Here is a 23,772-nt window from a genome sequence, read left to right as displayed (position 1 = left end):
CAGTCTTTTCAAGAGCTCATAATCCTGGAAGTAGCTTATTTACTTGACCATTTCCAGCTATTAGAATACCCACTTATAGAAGGGAAATGACCAATGAGTTCAAGTTCCATCTGGAAGGTGGGTTACCTTTCGTGGAATGGATTGTTCCCTAATGATTTTGCCATCAGATAAACTCAAACCTTCTTAGTCTGGTATTATGAGACATTGAATAGAATTCATTATTCAGGCTTAGAATTTAGACAAAGGAAAAATATCCCTCATCATCAACATCATCTGGGTATGCATATGCACCCTGTTACAAGAACAGCCATTCAAAGGGTTTAAACATGGGGTTAACATGATTTCAACTACACTAGGAACTCTTAAGCATAACAATATGACTTAAATGTCTGCATCATCACTACTGTTAGCATAACACCTTGAATAAAATAATAGGTCTTCATTCATTCCATCAACAAATAACATTGAGCACCTACTGTGTACACAGATGCTATGTAGACAATATGGAGAGTCACAGTCATGAGCAGGACGTACACAGTCCCTACAGCATGGAGCTTACATTATTATTATTTTTTTTTTTGCGGTACGCGGGCCTCTCACTGTTGTGGCTTCTCCTGTTGCGGAGCACAGGCTCCGGACGTGCAGGCTCAGCGGCCATGGCTCACGGGCCCAGCCGCTCCGCGACATGTGGGATCTTCCCGGACCGAGGCACGAACCCGCGTCCCCTGCATCGGCAGGCGGACTCTCAACCACTGCGCCACCAAGGAAGCCCCGGAGCTTACATTATTAATCAAAGAACAATTAATTAAAGAGGGAATTGAACAACGAATTGTTTTTTTTTTATTTTTTTGGTACCCCTACATCTTTTCTAGAAAAAAGGAATGTGGCTGTGATTGAAGCTGGAGTGCAGAAAACAAGGGCCTTTGCTCCTCAGTTTCCCCTTTGTTCAAGTCCCTCCCACTCTCATCCTATTGGCATTTGAACAGTACTAGGCAGACAACTGTGTGCTCTGCTGAACAAAGGTCTTACTACAGAGAGCACTGGATTAAAACCACTGACCTAGATTAGAAGGGCCCTACCTGGAGGGTTGTACCACTGTATGAAAATGGGAAATCTTAAGACCTAATTTTCTTATCTGTGAGCTGAAAAGGGCTTACCACAAATAAGAAATAGGAAATAAATGTTTTTAAATTGTATGTTAGGTTTCCAAATAATGTTTGATTGTTTTCTTTTTTTTTTCACATTTTTTTTTATTAGTTTCTGCTTTATAACAAAGTGAATCAGTCATACATATACATCTGTTCCCACATCCCTTCCCTCATGCATCTCCCTCCCTCCCACCCTCCCCATCCCACCCCTCCAGGCGGTCACAAAGCACCGAGCTGATCTCCCTGTGCTCTGCGGCTGCTTCCCACTATCTATCTACCTTACGTTTGGTAGTGTATATATGTCCATGCCTCTCTTTCGCTTTGTCACAGCTTACCCTTCCCCCTCCCCATATCCTCAAGTCCATTCTCAAGTAGGTCTGTGTCTTTATTCCCGTTTTACCCCTAGGTTCTTCATGACTTTTTTTTTTTTTTTTAATTCCATATATATGTGTTACCATACGGTATTTGTCTTTCTCTTTCTGACTTACTTCACTCTGTATGACAGACTCTAGGTCTATCCACCTCATTACAAATAGCTCAGTTTCGTTTCTTTTTATGGCTGAGTAATATTCCATTGTATATATGTGCCACATCTTCTTTATCCATTCATCCGATGATGGACACTTAGGTTGTTTCCAGCTCCGGGCTATTGTGAATAGAGCTGCAATGAACATTTTGGTACATGTCTCTTTTTGAATTATGGTTTTCTCAGGGTATATGCCTAGTAGTGGGATTGCTGGGTCATATGGTAGTTCTATTTTTAGTTTTTTAAGGAACCTCCATACTGTTCTCCATAGTGGCTGTACCAATTCACATTCCCACCAGCAGTGCAAGAGTGTTCCCTTTTCTCCACACCCCCTCCAGCATTTATTGTTTCTAGATTTCTTGATGATGGCCATTCTGACTGGTGTGAGATGATATCTCATTGTAGTTTTGATTTGCATTTCTCTAATGATTAATGATGTTGAGCATTCTTTCATGTGTTTGTTGGCAGTCTGTATATCTTCTTTGGAGAAATGCCTATTTAAGTCTTCTGCCCATTTTTGGATTGGGTTGTTTGTTTTTTTGCTATTGAGCTGCATGAGCTGTTTATAAATTTTGGAGATTAATCCTTTGTCAGTTGCTTCATTTGCAAATATTTTCTCCCATTCTGAGGGTTGTCTTTTGGTCTTGTTTATGGTTTCCTTTGCTGTGCAAAAGCTTTGAAATTTCATTAGGTCCCATTTGTTTATCTTTGTTTTTAGTTCCATTTCTCTAGGAGGTGGGTCCAAAAGGATCTTGCTGTGATTTATGTCATAGAGTGTTCTACCTATGTTTTCCTCTAAGAGTTTGATAGTTTCTGGCCTTACATTTAGGTCTTTAATCCATTTTGAGCTTATTTTTGTGTACGGTGTTAGGGAATGATCTAATCTCATACTTTTACATGTTCCTGTCCAGTTTTCCCAGCACCACTTATTGAAGAGGCTGTCCTTTCTCCACTGTACATTCCTGCCTCCTTTATCAAAGATAAGTTGGCCATATGTGCGTGGGTTTATCTCTGGGCTTTCTATCCTGATCCACTGATCTATCTTTCTGTTTTTATGCCAGTACCACACTGTCTTAATTACTGTAGCTTTGTAGTATAGTCTGAAGTCAGGGAGCCTGATTCCTCCAGCTCCGTTTTTCGTTCTCAAGATTGCTTTGGCTATTCGGGGTCTTTTGTTTTTCCAAACAAATTTTGAAATTTTTTGTTCTAGTTCTGTGAAAAATGCCAGTGGTAGTTTGATAGGGATTGCATTGAATCTGTAGATTGCTTTGGGTAGTAGAGTCATTTTCACAATATTGATTCTTCCAATCCAGGAGCATGGTATATCTCTCCATCTATTTGTATCATCTTTAATTTCTTTCATCAGTGTCTTATAATTTTCTGTATACAGGTCTTTTGTCTCCTTAGGTAGGTTTATTCCTAGATATTTTATTCTTTTTGTTGCAATGGTAAATGGGAGTGTTTTCTTGATTTCATTTTCAGATTTTTCATCATTAGTGTACAGGAATGCCAGAGATTTCTGTGCATTAATTTTGTATCCTGCTACTTTACCAAATTCATTGATTAGCTCTAGTAGTTTTCTGGTAGCATCTTTAGGATTCTCTATGTATAGTATCATGTCATCTGCAAACAGTGACAGCTTTACTTCTTCTTTTCCAATTTGGATTCCTTTTATTTCCTTTTCTTCTCTGATTGCTGTGGCTAAAACTTCCAAAACTATGTTGAATAAGAGTGGTGAGAGTGGGCAGCCTTGTCTTGTTCCTGATCTTAGTGGAAATGGTTTCAGTTTTTCACCATTGAGGACAATGTTGGCTGTGGGTTTGTCATATATGACCTTTATTATGTTGAGGAAAGTTCCCTCTATGCCTACTTTCTGCAGGGTTTTTATCATAAATGGGTGTTGAATTTTGTCGAAAGCTTTCTCTGCATCTATTGAGATGATCATATGGTTTTTCTCCTTCAACTTGTTAATATGGTGTATCACATTGATTGATTTGCGTATATTGAAGAATCCTTGCATTCCTGGAATAAACCCCACTTGATCATGGTGTATGATCCTTTTAATATGCTGTTGGATTCTGTTTGCTAGTATTTTGTTGAGGATTTTTGCATCTATGTTCATCAGTGATATTGGCCTGTAGTTTTCTTTCTTTGTGACATCCTTGCCTGGTTTTGGTATCAAGTTGATGGTGGCCTCGTAGAATGAGTTTGGGAGTGTTCCTTCCTCTGATATTGTTTGGAAGAGTTTGAGAAGGATGGGTGTTAGCTCTTCTCTAAATGTTTGATAGAATTTGCCTGTGAAGCCATCTGGTCCTGGGCTTTTGTTTGATGGAAGATTTTTAATCACAGTTTCAATTTCAGTGCTTGTGATTGGTCTATTCATATTTTCTATTTCTTCCTGAGTCAGTCTTGGTAGGTTGTGCATTTCTAAGAATTTGTCCATTTCTTCCAGGTTGTCCATTTTATTGGCATAGAGTTGCTTATAGTAATCTCTCATGATCTTTTGTATTTCTGCAGTGTCAGTTGTTACTTCTCCTTTTTCATTTCTAATTCTATTGATTTGAGTCTTCTCCCTTCTTTTCTTGATGAGTCTGGCTAATGGTTTGTCAATTTTGTTTATCTTCTCAAAGAACCAGCTTTTAGTTTGGTTGATCTTTGCTATCGTTTCCTTCATTTCTTTTTCATTTATTTCTGATCTGATCTTTATAATTTCTTTCCTTTGCTAACTTTGGGGGTTTTTTGTTCTTCTTTCTCTAATTGCTTTAGGTGCAGGGTCAGGTTGTTTACTCGAAATGTTTCCTGTTTCTTAAGGTGGGATTGTATTGCTATAAACTTCCCCCTTAGAACTGCTTTTGCTGCGTCCCATAGGTTTTGGGTCGTCGTGTCTCCATTGTCATTTGTTTCTAGGTATTTTTTAATTTCCTCTTTGATTTCTTCAGTGATCACTTCGTTATTGAGTAGTGTATTGTTTAGCCTCCATGTGTTTGTATTTTTTACAGATCTTTTCCTGTAATTGATGTCTAGTCTCATAGCATTGTGGTCGGAAAAGATACTTGATACAATTTCAATTTTCTTAAATTTACCAAGGCTTGATTTGTGACCCAAGATATGATCTATCCTGGAGAATGTTCCATGAGCACTTGAGAAAAATGTGTATTCTGTTGTTTTTGGATGGAATGTCCTATAAATATCAATTAAGTCCATCTTGTTTAATGTATCATTTAAAGCTTATGTTTCCTTATTTATTTTCATTTTGGATGATCTGTCCATTGGTGAAAGTGGGGTGTTAAAGTCCCCTACTATGATTGTGTTACTGTCGATTTCCCCTTTTATGGCTGTTAGTATTTGCCTTATGTATTGAGGTGCTCCTATGTTGGGTGCATAAATATTTACAATTGTTATATCTTCTTCTTGGATCGATCCCTTTATCGTTATGTAGTGTCCTTCTTTGTCTCTTCTAATAGTCTTTATTTTAAAGTCTATTTTGTCTGATATAAGAATTGCTACTCCAGCTTTCTTTTGATTTCCATTTGCATGGAATATCTTTTTCCATCCCCTTACTTTCAATCTGTATGTGTCTCTAGGTCTGAAGTGGGTCTCTTGTAGACAGCATATATATGGGTCTTGTTTTTGTATCCATTCAGCCACTCTGTGTCTTTTGGTGGGAGCATTTAGTCCATTTACATTTAAGGTAATTATTGATATGTATGTTTCTATTCCCATTTCCTTAATTGCTTTGGGTTCGTTATTGTAGGTCTTTTCCTTCTGTTGTGTTTCTTGCCTAGAGAAGTTCCTTTAGCATTTGTTGTAAAGCTGGTTTGGTGGTGCTGAACTCTCTCAGCTTTTGCTTGTCTGTAAACGTTTTAATTTCTCCATCAAATCTGAATGAGATCCTTGCTGGGTAGAGTAATCTTGGTTGCAGGTTTCTCTCCTTCATCACTTTAATTATGTCCTGCCACTCCCTTCTGGCTTGTAGAGTTTCTGCTGAGAGATCAGCTGTTAACCTGATGGGGATTCCCTTGTGTGTTATTTGTTGTTTTTCCCTTGCTGCTTTTAATATGATTTCTTTGTGTTTAATTTTTGACAGTTTGATTAATATGTGTCTTGGCGTATTTCTCCTTGGATTTATTCTGTATGGGACTCTCTGTGCCTCCTGGACTTGATTAACTATTTCCTTTCCCATATTAGGGAAGTTTTCAACTATAATCTCTTCAAATATTTTCTCAGTCCCTTTCTTTTTCTCTTCTTCTTCTGGAACCCCTATAATTCGAATGTTGGTGCGTTTAATATTGTCCCAGAGGTCTCTGAGACTGTCCTCTATTCTTTTCATTCTTTTTTCTTTATTTTGCTCTGCATCAGTTATTTCCACTATTTTATCTTCCACCTCACTTATCCGTTCTTCTGCCTCAGTTATTCTGCTATTGATCCCATCTAGAGTATTTTTCATTTCATTTATTGTGTTTTTAATCGATGCTTGATTCATCTTTAGTTCTTCTAGGTCCTTGTTAACTGTTTCTTGCATATTGTCTATTCTATTTCCAAGATTTTGGATCTGGGAAATAGAATCTTGGATCAGCTTTACTATCATTATTCTGAATTCTTTTTCAGGTAGACTGCCTATTACCTCTTCATTTGTTAGGTCTGGTAGGTTTTTATCTTGCTCCTTCTCCTGCTGTGTGTTTTTCTGCTTTCTCATTTTGCTTATGTTACTGTGTTTGGGGTCTCCTTTTTGCAGGCTGCAGATTCGTAGTTCCCGTTGTTTTTGGTATCTGTCCCCCGTGGCTAAGGTTGTTTCAGTAGGTTGTGTAGGCTTCCTGGTGGGGGGGACTAATGCCTGTGTTCTGGTGGTTGAGGCTCGATCTTGTCTTTCTGGTGGACAGGTCCACGTCTGGTGGTGTGTTTTGGGGTGCCTGTGGCCTTATTATGTTTTTAGGTAGCCTCTCTGCTAATGGGTGGGGTTGTGTTCCTGCCTTGCTAGTTGCTTGGCATAGGGTGACCAGCACTGTAGCTTGCTGGTCGTTGACTGAAGCTGGGTGCTGGTTTTGAGATGGAGATCCCTGGGAGATTTTCGCTGCTTGATATTATGTGGAGCTGGGAGGTCTCTTGTGGACCCGTGTCCTGAGGTTGGCTCTCCCACTTCAGAGGCACAGCACTGACTCCTGGCTGCAGCACCAAGAGCCTTTCATCCACCTGACTCAGAATAACAGTGAGAAAAAGTAGAAAGAAAGAAAGAGAGAGGGAGAGAAAGGAAGAAGGGAAGAAAGGAAGGAAGGAAGAAAGAAAGAAAGGAGGGAGGGAGGGAGGAAGGATGGAAAGAAAGAAGGAAAGGAGGGAGGGAGGGAGGAATGAAAGCAAAAGAAAGAGTCAATGGAAGAAGGGAGGGAGGGAGGGAGGAAGGAAAGAAAGAAAGAAAGACAGGAGGGAGGGAGGGAGGAAGGAAAGAAAAAGAAAGTGGAAAGAAGAAGGGTGGGAGGGAGGAAAGAAAAAGAAGGAAAGGAGGAGCGGAGGGAGGGAGGGAGGAAGGGAAGGTAGGAAAAAAAGAAAGAGCAGGTAAAGTAAAATAGAATAAAGTATGAAATATAGTAGCGTTATTAAAATTAAAAAGTAATTATTGAAAAAAAACACGGACCGATAGAACCCTGGGACATATGGTGTAAGCAAAGCTATACAGAGAGAATCTTACACAGAAGATTACACATACACATTCACAAAAAGAGAGCAGGGGGAAAAATCAAAAATCTTGCTCTCCAAGTCCACCTCCTCGATTTGGGATAATTCGTTGTAAAAAGAGGAAAAGGGCGAGAAGTCTGAAATCTTGCTAAGTCCACCTCCTTAATTTGGGATAATTCGTTGTAAAAAGAGGAAAAAGGGGGGAAAGTCTTAAATCTTGTCCTCAAAGTCCACTTCCTCAATTTGGGATGATTCGCTGTCCATTCATGCACTCCACAGACGCAGGGCACATCAAATGGACCGTGGAGCTTTAATCCGCTGCCTCCGAGGCTGCACAGAGAGATTTCCCTGTCTCTGCTCTCACAACTCCCGGGTCTCAGCCTTGGACCTGGCCCCGCCTCTACGCGTAGGTCGCCGGAGGGCGTCCGTTCTTCGCTCAGACAGGACGGGTTTAAAGGGGCCGCTGATTCGGGGGCTCTGGCTCACTCAGGCAGAGGGGAGGGAGGGGAATGCCCTCTCCTCGCGCACCAGGCAACAAAAGGGAAAAAAGTCTCTTGCCTCTCCGGTAGCTCCAGACCCTTTCCCCGGACTCCCTCCGGGCTAGCACTAACCCCTTCAGGCTCTCTTCCTGCCGCCAGCCCCAGTCCTCTCCCTGCGCTCCGACTGAAAGCCGATACCCGAGCCTCAGCTCCCAGCCCCGCCCGCCCCGGCGGCCGAGCAGACAAGCCTCTCGGGCTGGTGTGTGCCTGAGGGCACCGATCCTCTGTGCCAAAATCTCTCCGCTTTGCCCTCCGCACCCCTGTTGCTGTGCTCTCCTCCGCTACTCCGAAGCTTTCCCCCTCCGCCACCTGCAGTCTCCACCCGCGAAGGGGCTTGTAGTGTGTAGAAACCTTCCCTCCTTCACGGCTCCCTCCCACTGGTGTAGGTCCCGTCCATATCCTATTGTCTCTGTTTATTCTTTTTTTCTTTTGACCTACCCAGGTATGTGGGGAGTTTCTTGCCTTTTGGGGGGTCTGAGGTCTTCTGTCAGCATTCAGTAGGTGTTCTGTTGGAGTTGTTCCACGTGTAGATGAATTTCTGATGTATCTGTGGGGAGGAAGGTGATCTCCGCGTCTTACTCTTCCGCCATCTTCCTCCGGCCAACGAATTGTTGAATTACGTTTATTAGAAGTGCTGTGAAGGGAAAGCATAGGGTTCTGTTAAAGCATATAGCAGACAGGTTGACGTGGTTTGCAGGGCAGGGCAGGAATCCCTGCAGAAGTGACATTTGATCAGAGAGCAGCGGTGGAGGAGGGACCAGGGGAGAGTTAGAACATTCCAGGTAGACAGAACAGTATATATAAGGGGCCAGAGGCAGGAAGGCACACAGTGTTTTTGAAGAATTGAAAGAGGACTAGGAAGCTGGGGCAGAGAGAGCAAGGGCAGAATGGTGGTAAAGGAAACTGGTGAGCTAAGCAGGAGCCAGATCACGTAGGTCCTTGAAGACCCCGCTAATACATTTTACCCTGTTACAAGAACAGCTGTTGAAAGGTTTTAAGCGTGGGGTTAACATCATGAGATCTGCACTTTTAAAAAATTCGATCTGGATTGGGGAAGTTGGGAGACGTGAGAAGAAGAGGGATATACCAGTTGATGGAAGCTTGGACTAAAATGGTGATGATGGATTTGGAAATAGAATGAAATTGAGAACTCTTTAGACATTAGAATCCAGAGGAATTTGTGAGAGTGAGGGAGAAGATGGAGTTGGGGATGACTCCGGGGTTTCTGGTTTGCCTGACAGGATAAAACGTGAGCCATTCACTGGGAGGAGATATGGAGAAGAATCAGTGGAGTGGGGTGGCCTCACCATTCGCTTTGGGCGTGTTGTGTTTGATGGGCTTGTGAGATATTCAGGAATTGTGCAAGGCAGCAGTGAAGGATGTGTGCTGGACACATGCATTTGGGAGTGCACGTGGTGAGGTGAAACTCTGGGGTGCTAAGGAGAGAGAACAGAGGACTGAGCTCATACGCTGTAAGCTGTTGTCAACAATCCCTGATCGGCTTTACATGAGATAAGCGCCTTCTTTTCCTCATCATTTTTTTCTGCATAAGTTAGGACCTCATTATGACACAGTCTTGTTAGAAAGTTAAAGTTGTGCCCTAGAAAGTTCTTAATGTGAATGCTTCATATTATGGGATGAATGTACGAAGGTGGGGGACCATCCCTCAAACTCAGCCTTTAAAAGATGTTAGTGTTGTCATCAAAATATTTAAAGGTCTGAGGTTTTTCATCCCATCTTTATATATATATATATATATATATATATATAATTTATTTATTTATTTATTTATTTTTGGTTGTGTTGGGTCTTCGTTGCTGCGCTCAGGCTTTCTCTAGTTGCAGCGAGTGGGGGCTACTCTTCTTTGCAGTGCACGGGCTTCTCACCACGGTGGCTTCTTCTTTGTTGTGAGGCACAGGTTCTAGGCACGTGGGCTTCAGTAGTTGTGGTGCATGGGCTCAGTCGTTGTGGCTCGCAGGCTCTAGAGCACAGGCTCAATAGTTGTGGTGCACGGGCTTAGTTGCTCCACGGCATGTGGCATCTTCCCGGACCAGGGCTTGAACCTGTGTCCCCTGCATTAGCAGGTGGATTCTCAACCACTGCACCACCAGGGAAGACCCTGCATCCCATTTTGATAAACAGTAATTGTCTAGAATCACTTTTATATCTAGCAGCTCCCTTCTTCTACCCATTAGTAGGATTCTGGAATTTAAATTCAGCTATTGTGTATTTTCATAAAGTTTATTAACCTTGTCTAATTTTCCAATTCCCACTAGGCTCTTCCTTACTGACATTGCTAGCTCTTTGCAGAGTCATAGATTATCAGAGTTAGAGATCTTTTATTGAAGTCCCCTAGTTTTACAGATTAAGAAAATGAGGTCCAGGGGAGATGATGGCTTGGGCCACACGGTAAGTTGGTGGCATAGCTAGGACCACCCTCCAGAGCTCCAGATCTGAGCCCAGCTTAGAATCACACTGTGTCTTCTCTTAACCATGAGCTTACATTTCTCTTTTCAGAGTTCTGAAGCTTTCCAGAGTTCTGAAGCTTTCCACTTTAAATTTTAAAAGAAACTCATTAATTGCACATTAGGCTCCCCCAAATGTAAATGTTGCATTTGTTGTTCCTTCAAAGCTTTCATGGGGAAAGTACTGCTTAAAGAGAGACTGTTACTCTAGTTTTCCATTCCAGAGGTGCACCAGAGCAGCTACGAGTACACTCTCTCTCTCCCTCTAAATTAATGGTGGCAGAAAATATGATACCCTTTTTCTATGCTTTTTAGTGTTCCTGTTTCTACCATTTCTTTCTACAAAAGAAAATTTAATATTAATTCTTCACTATAACTGGAACATTAGAACCAAACATAAGAATATAATTTTTAATACCTTGACAAATATATAGGCCAGGAAAAAAGCATAGCAATGTAAGAGTTTATATTTAAACAACTTTCACATATGCCGATAACCTCTTTATAAACTCTAATCTTTAATCCTGATGTAATGCTTTTAAGAAACATGAAAACCTAGTGTGTGTACTGGGTGATGGTTGATGGTGGCTTTATAAAACTTACATCTGCAAATAACTATAAATAGCTGCTTCTTAGAATAAAAGTTCAAGAAAGTTATGTTGGAGGCATAAACTCAAGTGAAAAGGCCTGTCACAGTACAGATTCATTTGGCAACAAAAACTCAAACTTACACTACTAGCTTAAATGTGGTAGAAGTTTATTTCTTGGGAGAGCAAGCAGTCTCTGGAGATACAGTTTCAGGAATCTAAGCATCCCCTATCTGGGAGTGCCATGCCCTTGTCTGCGTGGTGGGAGATGGCTCACCAGTTCTGGGCCCACAGTGCAACATCAAGAAAGGGAAAATGAGGTAGGGGAGGGCACAGCCATTCTTTTTAAGAATGTGTCACATCTCACTTCTACTCACTTCCCATTGGCTGGAACTTAGTCTCATGGCTACACCTCACTGCAGAGGACGCTGGAAAATGTTGTTCTTAGCTGGGCAGCCATTCGCTCAGCTAAAACTTAGAAAGCTTATTACTAAGAAAGAAGGAAAGATGGGATGCCAAGGAACAACTCTATTTCTGTCATTTGTAAGAGGTTAAGTTATAAGTAACAAAAAACTTTATTACTTTCATCTGTTAAGCCCAATAAATGTATCTTTAGACAGAAAACCATGTGGAAGAATACATGTGATTGTCACCTCACAAACCTGTCTGTTAAAACTCCAACAAGTCTATGAGAAATGATTTGGGAAATTAGCCCTTCTAAAATTAGTACTAGGGCTTCCCTGGTGGCGCAGTGGTTGAGAGTCCGCCTGCCGAGGCAGGGGACACGGGTTCGTGCCCCGGTCCGGGAAGATCCCGCATGCCGCGGAGCGGCTGGGCCCGTGAGCCATGGCCGCTGAGCCTGCGCGTCCGGAGTCTGTGCTCCGCAACGGGAGAGGCCACAACAGTGAGAGGCCCGCGTACCGCAAAAAAAAAAAAATAAAATAAAAAAAATAAAAAAAATAAAATTAGTACTAAAGTTCTATAAAAATAATGTGAGAAAAGACCCCACTAGGCCAGAGCTCACATGAGGTTCAACCTGAACAGGAAGAGACATTGCAAGGGAGCAAACTCCAGGAAGAGGAGGACAGCAGACTTCTGGGGATGGAGCTATAGGCATCAGATTATGTGCACTTGGCTTAGCAGCGAACTTTGACTGTTAGAGTTGAAAGGGGGAAAGAGTCAGCTACCCTCGTGATGGAAGGACAGCTCACACAGGGGCTGGAAAGACAGCTCACCTAGGGACTACAAGGACTGACCAGAATTCTTTACTAGGAGGTCCCAGGGAGACAGATGATGTGCATACTACTGTTCCAGATAGGCCTGGGAACACTCACTATAAACTCCAAGGTGAGAGTAAGGCAGGACCCTGGGCAGCACATGACCAAGGGAAGCACTGGAGAGAAACAAAGCAGGAAACGAGGGAGAAAGAAGAGAAGCCAGATGATGTCAATGGCCTGAGATCAAGGTGTTAACACAGCAGGGTGAGCAGGACCAGAGAGTTCGGTTTATGGGAAAATTATAACCATAACACCCAAGAATCAAAAAATCCTCTTAGTGGACTAAGACCTTTGGCTCCTCCCAGCTTTTATTAATGGGACTCTGCCCTGAAATTGACAGGAAGAGGTACAGGCCTTTTAACCTTTTTTAGGGCTAAATATTACCAATCATTTAAGAAACATAGTGCATACAATAATCCTTAGCCCTGGAATATGAATGCCGTTGGCATGACTGTTCTCATCTTTACCTTATTTCAGAAAAATCTTGCTTCATCTGGGACTGAAGATGGCTCTCTCCCAGGGGACTTTTAGCTTCAGGAGTCAGTACATATTGCCTGAGCTTCAGCTATAAGAATACAGATTTCGTAGTTCACCATATCTGAGCGGTGGCTTGGTGATAAAGATGTACTTGCAGGAAGACAAAGTGGTATTAATGAAGTCTCAAACACCAGAGCAGTAGAAAGTCATAAAAATACTACCTAGAGGACCTTCACGATGGTGGAGGAGTAAGACATGGAGATCACCTTCCTCCCCACAAATACATCAGAAATACATCTACATGTGCAACAACTCCTACAGAACACCTACTGAATGCTGGCAGAAGACCTCAGACGGCCCAAAGGCAGGAAACTCCCCACATACCTAGGTTGGGCAAAAGTAAAGGAAAAACAGAGACAAAAGAATAGGGACGGTACCTGCCCCTCTGGGAGGGAGCTGTGAAGGAGTGAAAGTTTCCACACACTAGGAAGCCTCTTCACTGGTGGAGACAGGGGGTGGGCGGGGGGGGAAGCTTCGGAGCCACGGAGGAGAGCACAGCAACAGGAGTTCAGAGGGCAAAGCAGAGAGATTCACACAAAGAGGATCAGAGCCGACCAGCACTCACCAGCCCAAGAGGCTTGTCTGCTCACCCGCCAGGGTGGGTGGGGGCTGGGAGCTGAGGCTCGGGCTTTGGAGGTCAGACCCCAGGGAGAGGAGTGGGGTTGGCTGCATGAACGCAGCCTGAAGGGGGCTAAGTGCACCACAGCTAGCCGGGAGGGAGTCTGGGAAAAAGTCTGGACTTGTCTAAGAGGCAAGAGACCATTGTTTCGAGGTGCCTGAAGAGAGGAGATTCAGAGCACCGCCTAAACGAGCTCCAGAGACGGGCACGAGGCGCGGCTATCAGCACGGACCCCAGAGACGGGCATGAGACGCTAAGGCTGCTGCTGCCGCCATCAAGAAGCCTCTGTGCAAGCACCGGTCACTATCCACACCTCCCCTCCCAGGAACCTGTGCAGCCCGCACTGCCAGAGTCCGGTGATCCAGGAACAACTTCCCCAGGAGAACACACGGCGTGCCTCAGGCTGGTGCAATGTTATACCGGCCTCTGCGGCTGCAGGCTCACCCCGCATCCGTACCCCTCCCTCCCCCCGGCCTGAGTGAGCCAGAGCCCCCGAATCAGCTGCTCCTTTAACCCCGTCTTGTCTGGGCAGGAACAGATGCCCTCAGGCAACCTGCATGCAGAGGTGGGGCCAAATCCAAAGCTGAACCCCAGGAACTGTGCGAACAAGGAAGAGAAAGGGAAATCTCTCCCAGCAGCCTCAGGAGCAGCAGATTAAATCTCCACAATCAACTTGATGTACCCTGCATTTCTGGAATACCTGAATAGACAACAAATCATCCCAAACCTGAGACAGTGGACTTTGGGAAAAACTGTAGACTTGGGGTTTGCTTTCTGCGTCTAATTTGTATCTAGTTTTATGTTTATCTTAGTTTAGTATTTAGAGCTTATTATCAATGGCAGATTTGTTTCTTGATTTGGTTGCTCTCTTCCTTTTTATTTATATATATTTTTTTATTTTTCCTTTTTCTCTTTTTGTGTGTGTCTATGTGTATGCTTCTTTGTGTGATTTTGTCTGTATAGGTTTGCTTTTACCATTTGTACTAGGGCTCTATCTGACCTATTTTTTTTTTAGTGTAGTTTTTAGCACTTGTTATCATTCGTGGATTTGTTTATTGGTTTGGTTACTCTTTTCCTTTTTATTTTCTTCATTACTTTTTAATATTTTTATTTTAATAATTTTTTATGTATTTTTTTCTTTCTTTTTTTTTTCATTTCTCCCTTTCTTCTGAGCCGTGTGGCTGACAGGGTCTTGATGCTCCAGCCGAGTGTCAGGCCTGAGCCTCTGAGGTGGGAGAGCCGAGATCAGGACATTGGTCCACCAGGGACCTCATGGCCTCTCGTAATATCAACCGGTGAGAGCTCTCCCAGAGATCTCTGTCTCAATGCTAAGACCCAGCTCCACTCAACAACCAGCAAGCTCCAGTGCTGGACACCCCATGCCAGACAACTAGCAAGACAGGAACACAACACCACCCATTAGCAGAGAGGCTGCTTAAAATCATACTAAGTTCACGGATACCCCAAAACACACCACTGGACGCGGTCCTGCCCACCAAAAGACAAGATCCAGCCTCATCCACCAGAACACAGGCACCAGTCCCCTCCACCAGGAAGCCTACACAACCCACTGAACCAACCTAAGCCACTGGGGGCAGATACCAAAAACAATGGGAAGTACGAACCTGCAGCTTGTGAAAAGGAGACCCCAAACACAGTAAGTTAAGCAAAATGAGAAGACAGAGAAACACACAGCAGATGAAGGAGCAAGGTAAAAACCCAACAGACTGAACAAATGAAGTGGAAATAGGGAGTCTACCTGAAAAATAATTCAGAGTAACGATAGTGGAGATAATCCAAAATCTTTGAAATAGAATGGAGAAAATACAAGAAACATTTAACAAGGACCTAGAAAAACTAAAGAGCAAACAAAGAATGATGAACAACACAATAAATGAAATTAAAAACTCTCTAGAAGGAATCAATAGCAGAATAACTGAGGCAGAAGAACAGATAAGTGACCTGGAAGATAAAATAGTAGAAATAACTACTGCAGAGCAGAATAAAGAAAAAAGAATGAAAAGAATTGAGTACAGTCTCAGAGACCCCTGGGACAACATTAAATGCACCAACATTCAAATTATAAGGGTCCCAGAAGAAGAAGAGAAAAAGAAACGGACTGAGAAAATATTTGAAGAGGTTATAGCTGAAAACTTCCTTAATAAGGGAAAGGAAATAGTCAATCAAGTCAATCAATATTTATGCACCCAACACAGGATCACCTCAATACATAAGGCAAATGCTAACAGCCATAAAAGGGGAAATCGACCATAACACAATAATAGTAGGGGACTTTAACACCCCACTTTCACCAGTGGACAGATAATCCAAAATGAAAATAAACAAAGAAACATAAGCCTAAAAAGACACATTAAACAACATGGACTTAATTTATATTTATAGGACATTCCATCCAAAAACAACAGAATACACTTTCTTCTCAAGTGCTCATAGAACATTTTCCAGGATAGTCCATATCTTGGGTCACAAATCAAGCCTTGGTAAATTTAAGAAAATTGAAATCGTATCAAGTATCTTTTCTGACCACAACATTATAAGACTAGAAATCAAAAAATACCTAGAAACAAATGACAATGAAAACACAACGACCCAAAACCTATGGGATGCAGCAAAAGCCGTTCTAAGAGGGAAGTTTATAGCAATACAATCCTACCTCAAGAAACAAGAAACATCTCAAATAAACAACCCAACCTTACACCTAAAGCAATTAGAGAAAGAAGAACAAAAAAAATCCAAATTTAGCAGAAGGAAAGAAATCATAAAGATCAGATCAGAAATAAATGGAAAAGAAACGAAGGAAATGATAGCAAAGATCAATAAAACTAAAAGCTGGTTCTTTGAGAAGATAAACAAAATTGATAAACCATTAGCCAGACTTACCAAGAAAAAAAGGGAGAAGACTCAAATCAATAGAATTAGAAATGAAAAAGGAGAAGTAACAACCTGGAAGAAATTGACAAATTCTTAGAAAAGAACAACCTTCTGAGACTGAACCAGGAAGAAATAGAAAATATAAACAGACCAGTCACAAGCACTGAAATTGAAACTGTGATTAAAAATCTTCCAACAGGGCTTCCTGGTGGCGCAGTGGTTGAGAGTCCACCTGCCGATGCAGGGGACACAGGTTCATGTCCCAGTCCAGGAAGATCCCACATGCCATGGAGCAGCTAGGCCCGTGAGCCATGGCCACTGAGCCTGCGTGTCTGGAGCCTGTGCTCCGCAACAGGAGAGGCCACAACAGTGAGAGTCCCGTGTACTGCAAAAAAAAAAAAAAAAAAAAAAATTTCAACAAACAAAAGCCCAGCACCAGATGGCTTCACAGGCGAATTCTATCAAATATTTAGAAAAGAGCTAACACCTATCCTTCTCAAAATCCTCCAAAATATAGCAGAGGGAGGAACACTCCCAAACTCATTCTACAAGGCCACCATCACCCTGATACCAAAACCAGACAAAGATGTCACACAAAAAAGAAAACAACAGGCCAGTATCACTGAACATAGTTGCAAAAATAATCAACAAAATACTAGCAAACAGTATCCAACAGCACATTAAAAGGATTATACACCATGATCAAGTGGGGTTTATCCCAGGAATGTAATGATTCTTCAATATACGCAAATCTATCAGTGTGATACACCATATTAACAAATTGAAGGAGAAAAGCCATATGATCATCTCAGTACATGCAGAAAATGCTTTTGACAAAATTCAACACCCATTTATGATAAAAACCCTCCAGAAAGTAGGCATGGAGGGAACCTACCTCAACATAATAAAGGCCATATATGACAAACCCACAGCCAACATCGTTCCCAGTGGTGAAAAACTGAAACCATTTTCACTAAGATCAGGAATAAGACAAGGTTGCCCACTCTCACCGCTATTATTCAACATAGTTTTGGAAGTTTGGGCCACAGCAATCAGAGACGAAAAAGAAATATAAGGAATCCAAATCGTAAAAGAAGAAGTAAAACGGTCACCTTTTGCAGGTGACGTGATACTATACATAGAGAATCCTAAAGATGCTACCAGAAAACTACTAGAGCTAATCAATGAACTTGGTGAGGTAGCAGGATACAAAATTAATGCACAGAAATCTCTTGCATTCCTATACACTCATGATGAAAAATCTGAAAGAGAAATTAAGGAAACAGTCTCATTTACCATTGCAAAAAAAAGAATAAAATACCTAGGAATAAACCTATCTAAGGAGACAAAAGACCTGTATGCAGAAAACTATAAGACACTGATGAAAGAAGTTAAAGATGATACAAACAGATGGAGAGATATACCATGTTCTTGAATCGGAAGAATCGATGTTGTGAAAATGACTATACTACCCAAAGCAATCTACAGATTCAATGCAATCCCTATCAAACTACCAATGGCATTTTTCACAGAACTAGAACAAAAAATTGCACAATTTGTATGGAAACACAAAAGACCCCGAATATCCAGACAATCTTGAGAAAGAAAAACGGAGCTGGAGGAATCAGGCTCCCTGACTTGGGACTATACTACAAATCTACAGTAATCAAGACAGTATGGTACTGGCACAAAAACAGAAATATAGATCAATGGAACAGGACAGAAAGCCCAGATATAAACCCCTGCACATATGGTCACCTTATCTTTGATAAAGGAGGCAAGAATATACAATGGAGAAAAGACAGCCTCTTCAATAAGTGGTGCTGGGAAAACTGGACAGCTACATGTAAATGAATGAAATTAGAACACTCCCTAACACCATGCACAAAAATAAACTCAAAATGGATTAAAGACCTAAATGTAAGGCCAGATACAATAAAACTCTTAGAGGAAAACATAGGCAGAACACTCTATGACATTAATCACAGCAAGATCCTTTTTGACCCACCTCCTAGAGAAATGGAAATAAAAACAAAAATAAACAAATGAGACCTAATGAAACTTAAAAGCTTTTTCAGAGCAAAGGAACCCATAAACAAGATGAAAAGACAACTCTCAGAATGGGAGAAAATAGTTACAAACGAAGCAACTGACAAAGGATTAATCTCCAAAATATACAAGTAGTTCATGCAGCTCAATATCAAAAAAACAAACAACCCAATCCAAAAATGGGCAGAAGACCTAAATCGACATTTCTCCAAAGAAGGTATACAGATTGCCAACAAGCACATGAAAAGCTGCTCAACAGCACTAATCATTAGAGAAATGCAAATCAAAACTACAATGAGGTATCACCTCACACCAGTCAGAATGGCCATCATCAGAAAATCCACAAACAATTAATGGTGGAGAGGGTGTGGAGAAAAGGGAACCCTCTTGCACTGTTGGTGGGAATGTAAATTGATACAGTCACTATGGAGAGCAGTATGGAGGTTCCTTAAAAAACTAAAAATAGAACTGCCATACGACCCAGCAATCCCACTACTGGACATGTACCCTGAGAAACCATAATTCAAAAAGAGTCATGTACCACAATATTCATTGCAGCACTATTTACAATAGCCAGGACATGGAAGCAGCCTTAGTGTCCATCGACAGATGAATGGATACAGAAGATGTGACACATATATACAATGGAATATTTACTCAGCCATAAAAAGAAACGAAGTTGAGTTATTTGTAGTGAGATGGATGGACCTAGAGTCAGTCATACGGAGTGAAGTAAGTCGGCAAGAGAAAAACAAATACCGTATGCTAACACATATATATGGAATCTAAAAAAAAAAAAAGTGGTTCTGAAGAACCTAGGGGCAGGACAGGAATAAAGACGCAGATGTAGAGAATGGACTTTAGGACACGGGAAGGGGGAAGGGTAAGCTGGGACGAAGTGAGAGAGTGGCATGGACATATGTACACTACCAAATGTAAAATAGATAGCTAGTGGGAAGCAGCTGCATAGCACAGGGATATCAGCTCGGTGCTTTGTGACCACCTAGAGGGGTGGGATAGGGAGGGTGGAAGGGAGACGCAAGAAGAAGGGGATATGGGGATATATACACATATAACTGATTCACTTTGTTATACAGCAGAAACTAACACAACATTGTAAAGCAATTATACTACAATAAAGATGTTTAAAAAAATAACTACCAAAAATATACAGTTTTGAAAAGTGAGATGACTCAAAGGTTTGAGGTCATAATATATCAATAATAATTATAATAATATTCTATGTGTATAGCACTTTATAAATTACAAAATGCTTTAACTGTACATTGATTTCCATTGTAGTAAATGCTGAGAAAAAGGTACCATTTTCTAGGTAAGCAAGCAGACTTAGAAAATTTTAGTAACTAGTCTACGATACCATGATATCTTCTTTTACACAAAATATTGAGAAAAGAAGAAATAAGTACAGGTGTTATAAATCCATGTCCAGGCCTCTTTCCCATGTGACCTCTGCCTCTTCTGAGCTTTAAATGATGTAATGAGTTTTCTCATTTATTTATACATTCATTCGACAACTATTTATTGTACAACCTCTGTGTGCCAGTCATTATGCTGGGCACTGTGGATCCTCTGATGGACCAGACATATGCTCTGCCTTCACAGCAAGCTTGCCATCTGGCAAAGGACAGAGGCATGTCATCCACACTAGTCATTAAGAATGAGTGAGGTGTGTACGACAATAGCAGAAAAAGAGCAGGCTGTGGGAGCACAGGAGAAAAGGATCTCACCAAATCATGGGTCAGGAGAGGCTTCCCAGAGGAATTGATGTTTACATCCCCAAGGGTAAGTACCAGTTGATGGAATGAAGAGAGTTCCAAGCTAAAAATAAAGCATGTGTGAAGATGCTTCTGAGGGAGAGGTGACCCTAGATCAGATCCAGAATAGGGATAACCCAGAGGATTTACATATTTAAGTTAGTGTATGCCTTCCTACTATTGGCCTACTTAGAGACATCATCAGTTCACCCTTCCTTCCCATCCATCCATCCATCCATCCATCCATCCATCCATCCATAGTAGGTGCTAACATGTTTATTGAGTTAATTAATTTTTTAAACTTTTCTCAAGAGACCCAGTATGTGCCAGGCACTGTGCCTAGTGATGGAGGGGGCATAAAGGTACACAAGACATCCTCCCAGCTGACGTGAAGCTTAAGTGTGAATTAAAGAGATAAACCCGTGCACATATTACCGTAATACAAGCTCGATAGAACAGGTGTCCTAAAAGATGCCCTAAAGTTACCACGCACTGGACGTGGGGATAGTACACAGAGGGAAATCTAAGTTTCGGTGACAACGTTAACAGATCAACATCAGACTCAACATTCTCCACCTTTTTCATGTGTCTGTTTGATTATTTATTCTGTTTTGTTTTGTTTTCTGAAATTTGTTCTTCCATAGATTCTGTGGCAACAGCATCCGGACCACTACTAGTTGAAGTTGCCAAAACTCCTGGTGCCAGCCTTGGTGTGGCCCTGACTACCTCAATGTGCTGTAACAAACAGGTCATTGTCATAGACAAAATCAAATCTGCAAGTATCGCAGACAGGTGAGTGTCACAGAAAGTGCCTACTCTTCAAAACTGCATGTGTGTTAAAATATGTAGAGATATATTTATATATGTATATACATGTACATATGTAATACATACACACAGTAAAAAAAGAGCTCTTCTACCAGTTTATGCAAGCTTCATATACAAAACAAGTTACTGTTCTAGCGCTTAAAAATTCAGCTACCTTATCAGCCACCCCATCATGTAATGTTGCTTCACCCAAATGTTTGGTGTGGCCTTTAGAAATGGGAAAAAAAGTCAAGCAACTCAGCACATTTACCTACTGTGTCCTAGGGTAATAGCCCGTTTTTGGTTTAGGGTAGCTAAGCAGATCTTTATTATGTGAACAATTCATCCTGCTACCATACAATCTTATTCCTTTTTTCTGAAATAAATAAAACAACATTTTTAAAATGATAAAATCTTGAAAGAAAGGCCCTTTACCGTCAAAGTATGTTAGTCTTAGGGTTTCACCATTTTCAAGGATCCCCGAAAACATCATTCATTCCCATGACAATAAAAACGCAAGACTTTTATCCTGAACTCTTCTTCCTAATTAATACTTTAGACTTACAAGAAGGGGAAAAAAAGACTACCTTACCACCTAATAAATTATTTTACAGCTTCTGGTAAGAAAACCCCCAGCTCATAGCTGAAGCACTCCAAGTGCATCCACGTGGAATTTTATTTTTAGATGACTTGAAATGCTTTTGTCTTAAGAAGTAGACTCTGGTCACCTTGGAAATGTTTAGATCTATTGGGTTGGCCGAAAAGTTCCTCTGGGTTTTTCCATAAGATCTTACAAAAAAACCTGAACGAACTTTTTGGCCAACCCAATACTTGACTACCCAATCTCCCTTCATGTTTCCAGCTCTCTTCTGCCCAGACCCTGGCCCTGCCTGGGGAACCTCTGACTCCGATGCACCCGTGGCAACCCCTGTAGTGGTCAATCTACAGCTCCACTGTGCTGTTACCTACATTCAGCCCTTTAACAGTAATGGCCGTTGACCCACGGGTACTCTCCCATTCAACGGTGAAGGATGCTTTCATTTTCTCCCTGTTTCTTTCCCATTTCGCAGCAGGTAAGCAGTTTAAGCAGCTGTCCACTTGACTGGTACCTCGGGATGCTGACTGCTGTGTTTGCTGTTCTCAACGCATCCATTAGCCAGTCTCTTGAGTTCAGCAAGATGTAGCAGCCAGCCCCTCCCCCATCCCAGCTACCCCCGCGCTCCACTCACCACGAAGGCCTCCTTTGACTACTCTTTGACTTCTGCATAATTTCCATCATCATCAAGAGCTTTTGTACTAATAATTGTTTAACTCCAGAAAAACAAAATAAAACACAGTAATCAAGCACTGGTGATCTGGGAGCTTGAGTGAGACAATTCTGAGCAAGCACTGGCTGAATCTTTCCCCAAGTTATTCCCGTTAACACAGAAAATAGTTGTAAATGACCCTATTCCCATTCTGTGAGTCACATCTTAACATTCTGAATGTTTACCAACTCACAGATATAAAAACCTAGGAGGAAAAATCACAGAAAAAAGTCAAGGGGAAGCATTTTCCTGTTCTTGCCTCCCTTCCTGCTCACTTCCCCTCAACTTGCAGCATCACCACCCCCCAAATAATATATTTTTTATGAAGGACAAAAGAAAAACACTTCCTTGAGTTTTTCTGTATATTCTACAAGGTTTTACATTCCTCTTCATATCCAAGGAACTTAACATCTGAGAGGCGGTGTTTCCTATAACCTCCAAACGATTCCTTTTTTTTCTTACGTAAGTGAAAACTGTGTGAAGTTTTAACTATGAGGACGTGAGAGTCGGCATCCAAGGAGGACCGCACGCCACTGTAGTGAGACTTTCTCCTTTCCGTAGATGTGGTGCCCTGCACGTGGGCGATCACATCCTGTCCATCGACGGGACCAGCATGGAGTACTGTACGCTCGCAGAAGCAACCCAGTTCCTGGCCAACACCACCGACCAGGTCAAGCTTGAGATTCTTCCCCACCATCAGACCCGCCTGGCCTTGAAGGGACCTGACCATGGTGAGAGGGTCCATCCGGATAAATCTCTGTTATCCTCCCCTTGCAATGATTGCTTCTCCAGCAGAGTTAGAAAGCAGGGAGACGCTGAGTTTAATTCTGCTTCTGTCATTTCTTTTCGAAACAACAGGTGATCTTTGTTTACTCTTCTTCGTCTTCCAAATCCCTTTTCCTAAGCCACAGGTATTTTACTTGAAACCCCCAAATTGAGGAAAGAAACGTTGTTTGAAATAGAATTCTCAGGCTTGTACTATTTTTTTTTTTTTAAGCCTTTGGTGCAAATTGAGTGTGGAGAGAAGGGAAATAATTTGACTTCCTGTTATTCATGTTGAATTTCCACTCTGCTTAAAGGACAGTAAGGGCAAATAGTAAAGCTCCCAGTTTTCAAAACTAAAGTGGGTATCATGCCAGACCCTTCAAATATTGGGGGAGGTGGGTGGGAAGAGTTGCATGAGGGATGACTTTCTCTAGATTTTGTCTGTTCGCCAGAGTAGTTTTTCTTTTTTTTTTTTTTTTTTTTTTTTTTGCGTTACATGGGCCTCTCACTGTTGTGGCCTCTCCCGTTGCGGAGCACAGGCTCCGGACGCGCAGGCTCAATGGCCATGGCTCACGGGCCCAGCCGCTCCGCGGCATGTGGGATCTTCCCAGACCGGGGCATGAACCCGTGTCCCCTGCATCGGCAGGCGGACTCTCAACCACTGCGCCACCAGGGAAGCCCTCGCCAGAGTAGTTTTTTTCTTAGGATGGAGAACAACCTTTCTGGCCAAATATTTCTCCTGGGAGTATCAGAATATTTCACTACCGTTATGCAGTAACAAGTGTCAACTGAGGGAATCTGCATTTTCA

The 23,772-nt window shown here is 41.9% G+C and overlaps 1 protein-coding gene across 11 annotated transcripts in view; it reads left to right on the top strand.

The window, feature by feature from the left end:
• GRIP1 (glutamate receptor interacting protein 1) overlaps positions 1-23,772 on the top strand; it is a gene marked incomplete at both ends in the record, with an annotated part of 711,329 nt that overhangs the window by 588,634 nt on the left and 98,923 nt on the right. For all 11 annotated transcript variants that reach the window (XM_079716052.1, XM_079716060.1, XM_079716058.1 and 8 more), the window contains 2 exons: positions 20,729-20,876; positions 22,760-22,929. In XM_079716052.1, coding sequence (XP_079572178.1) covers positions 20,729-20,876; positions 22,760-22,929 — 318 coding nt within the window. The remainder of the gene's footprint in view (positions 1-20,728; positions 20,877-22,759; positions 22,930-23,772) is intronic.

The sequence above is a fragment of the Hyperoodon ampullatus genome (assembly GCF_949752795.1).
Source record: "Hyperoodon ampullatus genome assembly, chromosome: 11".
Taxonomy (NCBI): Eukaryota; Metazoa; Chordata; class Mammalia; order Artiodactyla; family Ziphiidae; genus Hyperoodon; species Hyperoodon ampullatus.
The sequence above is the reverse complement of the archived record's forward strand: the minus strand, read 5'-3'. Positions and strand labels throughout refer to the sequence as shown.